The 12,695-nt window shown below is 42.7% G+C and overlaps 1 protein-coding gene and 1 non-coding gene across 4 annotated transcripts; both read left to right on the forward strand.

The window, feature by feature from the left end:
* The first annotated feature begins 2,464 nt into the window (after nt 1-2,464).
* znf687b (zinc finger protein 687b) lies at nt 2,465-12,298 on the forward strand. Of its 3 annotated transcripts, none has more exons than XM_027154921.2 (10): nt 2,465-2,719; nt 3,897-6,180; nt 6,274-6,575; nt 6,745-6,929; nt 7,074-7,250; nt 8,836-8,998; nt 9,280-9,579; nt 9,747-9,859; nt 9,998-10,100; nt 10,415-12,298. In XM_027154921.2, exons 2-10 carry the CDS (start codon nt 3,918-3,920, stop codon nt 10,979-10,981), a joined length of 4,173 nt encoding a protein of 1,390 aa, XP_027010722.1. In that variant the 5' UTR covers nt 2,465-2,719; nt 3,897-3,917; the 3' UTR covers nt 10,982-12,298. The 3 variants fall into 3 exon arrangements, with proteins under 3 accessions (XP_027010722.1, XP_027010723.1, XP_027010724.1); XM_027154922.2 differs by lacking the exon at nt 2,465-2,719 and adding an exon at nt 2,738-3,221; XM_027154923.2 differs by lacking the exon at nt 2,465-2,719 and having other exon boundaries at nt 4,023-4,163; nt 4,240-6,180.
* LOC113648010 lies at nt 9,069-9,207 on the forward strand. Its single transcript, XR_003441808.1, has one exon. It is a non-coding gene; the product is annotated as a small nucleolar RNA SNORA13 (small nucleolar RNA).
* Nucleotides 12,299-12,695: the final 397 nt, after the last annotated feature.

Here is a 12,695-nt window from a genome sequence, read left to right on the forward strand (position 1 = left end):
CTACAACATATCCGAATTTGGTGCATGTGGCTCGAACGCCCTAGGCCGCATTTTTTTTTATAAATTTTTGTCTAATAATAATAATAATAATGATAATAATAATAATAATAATAATAATAATAATAATAAGCTTATAACGGAAATCAGAATGTTGGCTTCTACAAAGAAGCCAGGGCAGGGCTACACGTGACGTCAAGTGACGTGACCAGGGTACCCGTGGGGCAGTTCCCCTCAATGTGCTGAGTGTTTTGATATGTCACATGTCCATGTTGTGCAAATTTTTGATTTTGCTTGTTTTGGGGGCAGGGCTACACGTGACGTCACGTGACGTGACCAGAATACCTGTGGGGCAGTTCCCCTCAATGTGCTGAGTGTTTTGATATGTCACATGTCCATGTTGTGCAAATTTTTGATTTTGCTTGATTTGAGGGCGGGGCAACACGTGACGTCACGTGACGTGACCAGAATACCCGTGGGGCAGTTCCCCTCATTGTGCTGAGTGTTTTGATATGTCACATGTCCATGTTGTGCAAATTTAAAATTTTCACGTGACCTCACGTGACGTCACGTGACATGACCAGAATACCCGTGGGGCAGTTCCCCTCAATGTGCTGAGTGTTTTGATATGTCACATGTCCATGTTGTGCAAATTTTTGATTTCGCATGTTTTGGAAGCGGGGCTACACGTGACATCACGTGACGTGACCAGAATACCCGTGGGGCAGTTTCCCTCATTGTGCTGAGTGTTTTGATATGTCACATGTCCATGTTGTGCAAATTTTTGATTTTGCTTGTTTTGGGGGCGGGGCTACACGTCACGTCACGTCACGTGACCAGAATACCCGTGGGGCAGTTCCCCTCAATGTGCTGAGTGTTTTGATATGTCACATGTCCATGTTGTGCAAATTTTTGATTTTGCTTGTTTTGGGGGCAGGGCTACATGTGACGTCACGTGGTGTCGAGTGACGTCACCAGAATATCCGGTGGGGTGCCAATACTTTTGGCAAAAAGTGGCTACTGAGGGTTTGGACATTTCATGTCAATACTGCAGTCATTATGGGATTTTACTTATTATTATACTGCGTGGATCACAGAGAGAGAAGCCGTGCCTGAGCTCTGCGCACGCTGTGTGTGTGAGAGCGTAGAGGAATTTTCGGAATTCCCCATTCAAGTCTATGGGATGTTCCATCATCGACTACCGGAAAACCGAAAATTCCGTCGGAAGTCCGAAATAAAAACTTCGTCCGGAGTAAGGTCCTAAAGAACCTGTCTGAGTACGGTGTAAATCGCTCGAAAACTTGCCAAGTTACAAACCTCAAAAGTTTATAATGGAAGTCTATGGGAAAAAAGGCCACTTTGAGCTTCCGTACCGGGAATGCCGGAATTCCGATCTCTTAGAAAAATAGAAGCAACATACTTCAGACCAGGGTCTACGACATATCCGAATTTGGTGCATGTGGCTCGAACGCCCTGGGCCGCATTTTTTTAAATAAATTTTTGTCTAAGAATAATAATAATAATAATAATAATAATAATAATAATAATAATAATAAGCTTATAACGGAAATCAGAATGTTGGCTTCTACAAAGCCAACATAATAATAATAATAATAATAATAATAATAATAATAATAATAATAATAATAATAATAAGCTTATAACAGAAATCAGAATGTTGGCTTTTACAAAGCCAACATAATAATAATAATAATAATAATAATAATAATAATAATAATAATAATAATAATAATAATAATCTTTATTTTTAGTAGTTGTAGTATTAGTAATAATATTGTTATTGTTTGTGATGCTGTTGTTACCATTGCTATTATTATTTCAGATTATATTTTATTAATAAATTAATAAATGTGTGTGTGTGTGTGTGTGTGTGTGTGTGTGTGTGTGTGTGTGTGTGTGTGTGTGTGTCTGTGTGTGTCTGTTGAATGTACCCCGATGTGACTAAACTCCAGGAAATACCTTAATTCATGTAAACAGTATTGATCAGATTTGAATTGCTCTGCTTTGCTCTTAGGTTGCATTTTAGACACTTTAAATAAAAACCAAATAAAAAGCCAAATGATTCAATGTAAAGTGAGATCATCTTTTGTGAGCTGTGTGAAAATGTTAACACATCTGTATAATCACAACAGCAAAAAAGATCTGGTCTGGACAAAATATCCAAAGCTCAATCATATCCTGTTATAACTGTTCACTCAGTTACTTTAGCTCATTCAATGTGCTTGATATTAAAAAAGCTTTATTAGAGGACAAATGTTCAAATGTAACTAACTACCTTCTGTTTCAGTAGTGAATAATATAAAAATATTTTTCATCAATTATTATTATTATTATTATTATTATAGTACGAGCGAATGGTGTAGAAGTCTAATTTATTGAGAAGATAAAGTCTTTATTCTCTGAGCTGACATGTATATTATAAGGGAAGGCCGGGTGAAAGATCCTGGAAGGGAACAAAAACCACAAATGTATCACCTGTAGGTGGAAACCTATTATCGGTGGTGTAATACGGCGATGTGAGGTTTTTATATTGTAATTCTAATCCCAGTTGTGAAATGTGATGTACATTAGTATATTTGTCCGTTTGCGTGTTGTTGTTTAACACTCAAACACGGCGCTGCCCGGACCTGTCCGTAGCGGCCTGGTGATCGGGACGTGAAGGCTCTTCCACTGGAGTGAGTCGGGAATCTCAGATAATCAGGTAAACAAGTGCTCGCTTGTCGGCACTAAAATGCACACGAGCAGACTTTTTCTTTACAAATCAGACATTTCAGTAACGTCAGCCGAGATGTTCGTTTTTAAATCCACGCGTGAAAGTGGTGCATTTCACACCGCAGTGGCCTTCGTTTAAATGACCCTTCTGTGGCTCGCGCGGCCAGTCGAGCCGCACGCGCCGTCATGGAGGAACGCGAGCCTAAAATAAACTGTAGCACCGAGCTAGCCTAGCATAGCCTAGCTTAGCATAGCTACGCAGCACCAGGCCAGTGCTTGCTTCAGATGATTGAAATAACCGACTAGCTAAAACACATAATATAAGGAGGCGCTTTATTTATTCAGGCTTTAAACACAATATTTTGCTGGTGGTGAATAAAAAGCTTGTGTTTGTGCTGCATCACACACGCAGTTAGCATGAAGATCCGCTAGCATTAAGTCCCGATAGCATCCAGTGCTGCTGCTCTCATGTACAATTAAAGCGCTTCCGTGTACGTATTAATCACCAATCACTGTTATGTCTGTGTTATTATTTACTGCGACACTCAGCAGGGTGTTTATGAGTGTCAGGAGTCCGTGTTGTTAATAAATAAAACCAACACAAACAGCCAGTTTGTGTTTCTCTGCTTAGCTGCTTTGTGTTGCAGCAGTTTGACACCACAGACTTTAGTTCACGGTGAAAACAACGCTCCTGCTTTACTAGGCTCACTTTGGGACCCAGGATGCGATGGAGAAGTATAAGATGTTACGTTTAAAGGACGTGTGGTTATGAGATGATCCGGTGAACAGCATGTAAAAACACTAACGGCAGTCTACATCACTGCAAAACCCTTTAATATTTACTTTATCAGTTTAATGACACGTATAAAACCTTTTCTCTTCTTTATGGAAGTAAACATAAACTCAGTTTAATAACAACTCAGCTTGGTTCAACAATGATAACAATTTAATTATTATTTAAACATAAACTTCATATATATATATATATATATATATATATATATATATATATATATATATATATATATGTGTGTGTGTGTGTGTGTGTATGATAGATAGATAGATAGATAGATAGATAGATAGATAGATATCATGTGTTTTTATCAGTAGGACTGAAAGCTCATCGTCGCTTTGCCGTATCGTCACTTGTAACGTTTGCTTTTTAGATTCGACTCCACTGTCCTGGCATGGGGGACATGAAGACCCCCGATTTTGATGACTTGTTGGCAGCATTTGATATTCCTGATATCGATGCCAAAGAGGCCATTCAGTCAGCACCAGAAGAGGTGGAGGGACACCAGGGATCAAGCAGTGGGTCCATCACAAAATCAGGCGAGAGCGGAGTAGGCGGCAGTTCCACCCTCAGAGCCCCCAGCCCGGCCAACGATTCACAGAGTGACCCCTCAATTGTTAGTGTTATCGTAAAGAATCGGGTGCGTAGTGAAGCCTTTGAAGGTGGTGATGTACCAGTGTCGGAACCACTCAACCATAATGGATTTGTGTCCTCAGGTGGGGCAGGTCATCTGTCTCAGTCTCGAAACCAGCCAAACGGGGAGCAGTGGCCTCTGTGTGGCTCCAAAGTGACTCCGGACTCCACAGGGTCAGTGCTCGGATGTGCTAACACCTCCAAACAGAGTAGCAACATCTTCAACAAGCTAAAGCCTCTGATGGCACAGGGGACTGGAGACCCTGTTGGTAGGGCCAGAAGATTGCAGTTGCTACAGCATGCACAGCAGGAAATAGGATTAGAGGGAGCCGACAAGACGAAGAGCGCTGCTGTTCCTGGGGGCACGGGCGGAGGGGCTTCTCCTTTTTTTCCTGCTCCCAAGCCATACCTGCCAAATTCTACCAATGTTTCTTCATCACCTTCATCTGCCTCTCCTTCGGTTGGGTCCCGTGTCTCAGGGGCTGTCGCTTCTTCACCACTTGCTACGAGTTTGACAGAACCATTTAATGGCACTCCGCGCCACAGTTCATCAGAATTTAGGCGTATGGACTCAGAGGAGGAAGATTCAGACCTGGATTCTGGGGGGTCACTGGTCATTCAAGAAAGTCCAGGCTCTCCCACTTCTCCAAAACGTTCACATAGACTTAAGTCTCCTGCAGAGAGTTCAGAGTCCCCATCGCTTCCCTGCTCTGCACCCATGTCTTCAGCTGCTTACCCCAAACCAGGGGACATCCCCTTGTCTTCACCTGCATCCCCTCAGGTGCAGAACTGGCTCTCTTCACCTGTTCAGACAGGGAATGTTAAGAACCCCAAACCAGATGAGCGAAATCCAGGACATGTCATTGAAGAACGTGACTCACCAGAAAGTCCAGAAAGCGAGATGCCAAAAATCTCTGTAACAATGCCTGCAGCTTCCAAGAAGTCTTCCAACCCAGCAATGATTGCTTCTTCTCCACCTACAAGTCTTCGAGAACCTAAAGAGGAAGAAGAGGAGATGGAGGTGGCCAAACCAGTAAATGAGGAGAATGGAGATACCACTAATTCAGTTCAGGACAATGGACAAAAAGATGAAGAAAAAATGGAAGTGGAAGATGAGAACAGTTCTGCACAGCGCCTTGCTGCTCCTAATAGCAGTGGAGGTGCTGTAACCGATGCTAACGGAACTTCCAGACCACTTAAAGTCAGAATTAAGACCATTAAAACCTCCACAGGAAGCATCACTCGAACAGTTACCCATGTGGCAGGTAAAGGAGCTGGCGGAAAAGGCACAGATGGTGGAAAAGTGCAACCAGAAGGACAGGCAGTTAATACTAACAAAACCCAACCCACTGTTCGAATGGTTAAAGGTTCCACCCTGCCTGTGTCCACTTTAGGAGCAAGCAGTGCCATGCTAGCTGCAGCAAGCAAAGCTCAAAACAAAAGCTCTATGTCATCTGACAAAACCAAAGTCTCTGCCACAGCTGTCAGCATTACGAAAGCTGCCAACCTGCCAGTGACACCTACAGTTAGTGGCATTAGTGTGCGTGCCACCTCTGGGAGGGCGACTAACGGAGGTACGCCTAATGTTCACATACCTTGCAAGCCAGCTTCTATTGTCAACAGCACAGGGGCTGTTATATCTCGGAGCCAGTCAAGCTTAGTTGAAGCCTTCAACAAGATCCTGAACAGCAAGAACCTGCTACCAAGCTACCGCCCTGATCTCTCTACACCTCCACCAGCTGAGTGGGGCCTCCCCATGCCTGCAACAGGCTACCGCTGCCTGGAGTGTGGGGATGCTTTTGCTCTGGAGCGCAGTTTGGCACGTCACTACGATAGGCGCTCCCTTAGAATCGAGGTGACCTGTAACCACTGCGCAAAGCGCCTGGCCTTCTTTAATAAATGCAGCCTGCTGCTGCATGCTCGGGAGCATAAAGAGAGAGGACTGGTTATGCAGTGCTCACACCTGGTCATGAGACCAGTTACTGTAGAGCAAATGATCGGTCAGCAGGATACCACCCCAATTGGTATGTAATCTGATTTTCCTGTACACATGACATCCTGTGGAATAAACATTGTTGATTTTTACAGTTAATAACATCAAAAACTTCTATTTCTAGGCATGCTCTCGCCTCCACTCTCTTCTCCTGCTTTGTCAACTCCCTCTAACCAATCAGGAACACCTTCGATCTCTTCCACCCCAAGTCCATTAAAAGAGTCACCCTCTCAAGGTCCAGTTGCTTCCCAAACTAGTCCAGCTCGCCGCGGGCCTCAGAGTCCTCATGTCCTAATGCCTCTTCCTTGCAAAAAGGGTGAGGTTCTTCAGTACAACAACTTCAAATGCCCTGAATGCCAGACCCAGTTTGTAGGCAAGGCTGAGCTAGTCGCCCACTTCCAGCAAATCAGAGCTAGCCCTAATTCAGTGAGTAGCACCTTCTTTGGGTTTATATGTTATTGTAACTGACACACGGAACGCATGCTCAAGTGAATTGCTGTACATGGTAGCTGAGATGAATAATTTTGCCTCTAAACAGTGTATGTGCCTCTTCACTGCTATACATGTTTGTTAATGCTCTCACTTCTTTTCTCAGACCTGTATGCTTTGCTCTCCACCAATGATGCTTCCTAATGGGTGCAGTGTTTCAGCTCACCAGCGAATCCATAAGCATCGGGCTCCACATGTGTGTCCAGAATGTGGTGGGACTGCTCGGCAGGCCGGTTTTAAGACTCATTTGGAGGAGGCTTGTCTTCACTTTGCCAGACGCATTGGCTACAGGTCTTAGCATTGGTCTTTTTTTGTATGTAAAAATTAGTTTTTTTAACAGATTTTTGTGTTACAGGGGTACAATAAGAGTCAGAGTTGAAAATGTTGTAAAATGCTTTGCATACAATCACTCGAGATTTGTTTCCATTTCTGTAGATGCTCCAGCTGTCAGGTGGTGTTTGGTGGTCTGAACTCCATCAAATCTCACATTCAGACTGCTCACTGCGAAGTTTTCCACAAGTGTCCACATTGCCCAATGGCCTTCAAATCAGCGCCCAGTGCCCAGGGGCACATCAGCACCCAGCACCCAACCCTCAGTGCTGCTCAGGCCAAGTATGTTCCAGATGTTCTCTAAACACAGAAAAGTCACATCCCTGTCTTCACAAAGCATTTCTCCTCTTAATATATTATTAACCTGTGTGTTAGTATTTGTGGCACATATTGGGGTATTTATCAAAACTCTGAGTAAGTATTTGTTGCCAGTGTAATTTGGGCTGTTTATATAAAAATGGTCTTGAAAAGTCCTAATGTTTATAAACTGTACTATTTACAGGGATGCACACAACTTTTTTAGCCAGGTTTTCAGGAGAATTATAGAATGGAACTGGTACTCACACTGTGCAGCGAAACTAAACAACATCTTTCCTAGTTTACAATAGGAAATGCCATTCTCATGACAGTGTTTTTAACACTTGTATATTTTTTGCTCCACCTCTGAATAAATAAAACTTTAAAAGCTTGACAACGGATCGATTAAACGTCACACAATAGAACACCCCCCCCAGCTGATTTCGACACACAAACATGCACAAGGGAATCCCAGATTGCAACCATTTGCCGTAGATTCTGTACAATGTCGTTGTACGTACCGTCATTGACAGCAGCCCCATCCGTGCAAACAGCGACTAACTTTGCCTGCCATTCATCCAAGCCTAAATCGTTGAACAGTTATCCAGGCCTTCCATTATGTCCCGCGCTGTTCATTTTGCTCCAAGTTCAATTAATCCATGGAAATCAATGGTAAACTCTGCTGTTGGACACAGACACAATGTACACAATTTCCTGTTCCGTTTTTATGTCCTCCGATCCATCAAATAGTAGACCCCAAAATTCAGCTGATTTCAACTTATCTCTTAATTCTGTACTGACAGTCTGTGCAATGATTTCCATAATTCGCGTTCCACCTTGAATGATATGATATGAATGTCCCTCCGACATTCACTCCCAGCCGTTTTAATAAAGAAATATCTTCAGCAAATGAAGACATAGGACGTGCGTGTTTAGCCTTATGAAAGGAAATATATTATGAAATAAAAAATTGCAGAGAGCTGTCCGCTGCTCTTCGCTTCTCGTTTTGCCATCTAACAAGAGGGTGATCGGATATTTATTCTGCAGTTGCATTTCTGTTAGCGATAGCTTGTACAACATTTGTATGCTCCCTGCTTTTTTCGTGTTTATCAAATGCTGGATGACTAAAATTCTTTGTCCATGTATAGAAAGCACTACTTTTGTCTGCTATATGGGGATGTGCACGACATATCTTACACCACATTTGGCTGCGCTCATCGTCGGTTTCAAGCCATGGCACTTCTTGAAGCCACTTCTCGGAGAAAACTTTTTTCTGCTCGGACTCGATCTGACTTTTTTTTGATGTGGCGGAATGCCAAAGAAGCTACTTAATGTTTGCTGTTTTTTGGACATCTCTCACAGTATTAACCTCAATCTGAATCGATCTAAACTGTGCATTAACGGCCATCAACGAAGTCGATACGCACATGAGCGTTTAGAGCGTATTAAGAGTGCACATTTTTCACCAGTCGTGTGCATCCCTGCTATTTATGACATATAACTATGACATATTTTAAGTCGGTTATAACTGTGTAATGTTTGTGCTTCATCATTCTGTACTTCCATGTAGGATGATTTACAAGTGTGTGATGTGCGACACAGTCTTTACCCAGAAGCCTTTGCTCTATATGCATTTTGACACTCACCTGGCCAAGCAGAAAGTGCATGTGTTCAAGTGTCCAGACTGCACCAAGTTATATGCTCAGAAGGGATCTATGATGGAACACATCAAGGTGAGTTCCTGCAGTGAAACTAGATTAAGTGTTTATTTTTATTTAAACCCAGTTCTTTTTTATTTTATCTTGCCTTTTTGTGTTGCCCGTTCTTTGCCTTGTCCTCAAAAGAATGTGGTGTCAAAAAAGGCATACAGTAAAGTCTTGGTTCGGCCTTTACTGGGTAGCTGTAGTGTTACCTCATGCAAAGCTCTGTACCAGGAACATGTACTGAATCATTTGTGAGCTGGTGTCACCCTTGTCAAACTCGCCTTTACTTTTATTGACTCGTCTCCATACAGACTGCTCATAGAGGCCTGGCAGGCAAAACAGAGGCTCTGCCCAGTGCCTCGTCTCCTGTCTCGGCCTCGAGCGCAAACCCCACGTCGAGAAAGCAAGGCCAAGGTGAGGGGGAGGAAGAAGAGAAAGAAGAGGAAGGAGAAGAAAGAGAAAATGAAGAGGAGGAGGAAGAAGACAATGACGAGGAAGACCATCCCAGTTCCCCAGACAGTGGGAGCAGCATGTGGAGATGCAAGGAGTGCAAGACACGATACACCGAGAGAGATGATTACATTGACCACATGAAGAATGAGCATGGCACGGTAAACACACACCGATTCAATATTTATGTCCATGTACAAGCTATTACATCTCACTACCACAACAGAATAGATTAATATAATCATAATTAATGTAACCATGAAAGTACATATAATAGAAGTGAAACAAAGGAGTGTATTATATATAGTATGTTTCTTTGTTCCTGCAGTCGATAAAGAAGTTCCCATGTCGGATGTGTGAGCGTTCCTTCAGCTCGGCCAACAGCCTGCGTCGCCATGTCCGGGTCATTCATGAGGGTGTCAAGAGAGTCTTCCAATGCCAGTGAGTTCAACCATCTTTTACTTTACATTTCAGATAATTATTTAATTATTAATTTAACTAACTTTAAAATAACTACATTGTCATGTCAAAAACACCAAGGAACCTGTTGATGGTCTAAGAGTCTGGTTTGTTTTTCAGATACTGTTCCGAGGGCAAGCGAACCTTCAGCAGTCGCCTGATACTAGAGAAACACATCCGAGTCAGACACGGCATCCGAACTAGACAGATGACAGAGAAGCGGGTAAGGAAAGGCTTCTTCTTCTCTCAGCTTCTACAGTTCAGGTCTTTGGTGACCAGAAGCTAGATTACAGCCTTCTCTAGGGACATTTTTCAGGACAGTGTTGCAGTAATGCATGACAGCTGTCATAATTTAGATTTGTTTCACATTTTATCATTGAGCTTAGGTTCATTTGTCAGTAAGATTGTCGGTCATCCCAGCACAGTCCACAGTCTTTGTACTACATTTGTTCCTCCTGACATGTTTTAGGTCACTTGATTTATCTTGGTGCACCACAACATATTGCAGATAATATCTAGAATATTGTGTATTGTCAGAACACCACAAACACAAGAAAGCGCTCGGCACCAGGAGACGGAGCAGGAAGCTCCTCTGAGGTCGACTACGATGGCGGCGCTTCCTCAGTTGGACCAGGGGCCGAAGTGCCGGATACCGGAGGGGACGAGACGACGAGCCAGGCCAAAAGAGCACGCTCATGTGATAAAGAAGAGGAAGCAGAAGACGAGGAAGGAGGTTTTCGCTGTGCGCCGTGCGGCTTTAACACGCTAGACGCTAGCGAGTTCCAGCAGCACATTCTGAAGCACCGCGACAGTGAGTCAGCATCACAGCAGTGTGTGCAGTGCGGGGCCTGCTTTGCCTCGGCTGCCTCGCTGAGCCGTCACCGCTTCATTACACACAAATTAAGGCAGGATCAGCAGGACAGCAGCCATACATCACACACACCCAAACCTGGAGAGGAGGAGAAGGGTGAAGATGATGGTGAGGGGAGCATGAGCTGCAGAGTGTGCGGACGGCACTTTGACAAGGCCTCGGACCTAAATACACACTTTCGCACACACGGCATGGCCTTCATCAGCGCACACAAGACAGATAAGGTTGTGTGAGGAGAGGTACGGAGAACTGCAGCAGAAAAGGAAGAGGTGAACAGCTCTTTGTCCCATGGGCAGCTCTTTTGACTAAAGAGTAAGCAGATGCAGCAATGCCCAGCTTCACAGCATTTGTGTTCCCACATTATATTTTATTGCCCAACACAATTAACCACAATTAACAGATGCTGAAAAATAAACATTAACACATTATCAAGACACTAATACTGTAAAGACCATTCTGTTGTAACCAGTCAGTTTTAACCAAAAGAGCAAAAGTTGAACTTATCAATAACAATTTTGAGAAATCTTAACTGGTGATTATATCTTTATTATTATTATAACTCTAGAGAGTAAGAGAGTAACAGTTGGTGCAGAGTCACAGAGGTGTTCACACAGGGTCACAGAGGTGTTCACCGCTTTGAGACGAGTCATTACAGTCGGAGCTGCTCATGTGCAGCACGGTTTCTCCTCCAGAACCAGATCTGGATCTCAGATTCCCAAACGGAGCATTAAAAAGTTACATAAAGGTGCTAATGAAGCCTTTCTCCTGTTTGTATAAAAACACTGAGCTGTAGTAATGATATTGTATCAGCCTTGTATTATTGATATTTATTTATATGAATTGTTCGTACTGATTGTGAGTCTTCAGATCGATTGATTTTTTTGTGTGTGTGTGAGACAAATTGTGAAAGTAAAAATGGCTTTATGGTTGTTGATGTCTAAACCCAGAGGATCCTGTGGATATGTGGAGAAAAGAGCTCCTAAGGTAAGATTTGTAAAGTGCAAATGGGTTAATAGTCACATGGTCAGTAGTTTCACCACAACCACGTAACCAAGACGTATAGAAGCGGAGCGTGTTTAAAGTTTGCTCTGGTGTTCTTTAGAAAACATGAACAAGTTCAGTCTTTTCTGTGTGTATGTTTTTTTCCTTAGCTGATTTCAGATGCCCATAATGTATAAAATATCATTTATGCCTGAGGATCTTGTTGTATTTTTTATGAATTTATTGTAATTACAAAGCAGACATTGAGTGTAATGGATTGCAGAAACATTACACACCAATACAAATGTTGCTTTTTGTCTTTAACTGTAGTCTTTTTCTATCAAAAGTGTCTATGCTTGTTAAATGCCATGTTTCTTAAAAATGCATTATGGTTTAGAGTGTGATCTTGTGAGACATCTGAATGTGAGTTTCTCAGTTTCATCACATGTCCTTTTCATAAGGTTTAATATCCATCATCTGGTGAACTTGCGTCTGCCTGCTTCACTGCCATACCGTGCGCGTCAGTTCTACTTTATTGTTTCTGAATAAAGTGGTAAATTGTCACAGTATAGCTCTTGTCCTTGTTTACTAAGAGCTACTTCACAAATGGATAGTGACTAATAAACACTGGGTGTTAACACAGTGAGACACAGTTAACGCCATCATAGTGATTTATAACAGATGAACATTCTCACTCGTGGGTCACATCTCGTCCCAAAGAAAAATCTTTCTTGCTCAGGTATCATTTGAGTTAAGGTTAAGGTGTTAGACTACTGATTGAAGGTCATGAGTTCAAATCCCAGGTCCACCAAGCTGCCATTGTTGGGCCCCTGAGCAAGGCCCTTAACCCTCAGTTGCTCAGTTTTATAAATTACAAGTCACTCTGGATGGATAAGGGCGTCTACTAAGTGGCAGAAATGTAAAGAAAAAAAAATCTTAAACATCCAAAAGAATTTTTTTTTTACA

The sequence above is a fragment of the Tachysurus fulvidraco genome, chromosome 7 (genome assembly GCF_022655615.1).
Source record: "Tachysurus fulvidraco isolate hzauxx_2018 chromosome 7, HZAU_PFXX_2.0, whole genome shotgun sequence".
NCBI lineage: Eukaryota > Metazoa > Chordata > Actinopteri > Siluriformes > Bagridae > Tachysurus > Tachysurus fulvidraco.

Coding starts and splice junctions, on each gene's coding strand:
- znf687b (XM_027154921.2), top strand. CDS start 3,918: ATGGGGGACATGAAGACCCCCGATTTTGATGACTTGTTGGCAGCATTT. Junction 6,181..6,273: donor GCAGGATACCACCCCAATTG/GTATGTAATCTG, acceptor TTCTATTTCTAG/GCATGCTCTCGCCTCCACTC. Junction 10,101..10,414: donor GACAGATGACAGAGAAGCGG/GTAAGGAAAGGC, acceptor GTGTATTGTCAG/AACACCACAAACACAAGAAA.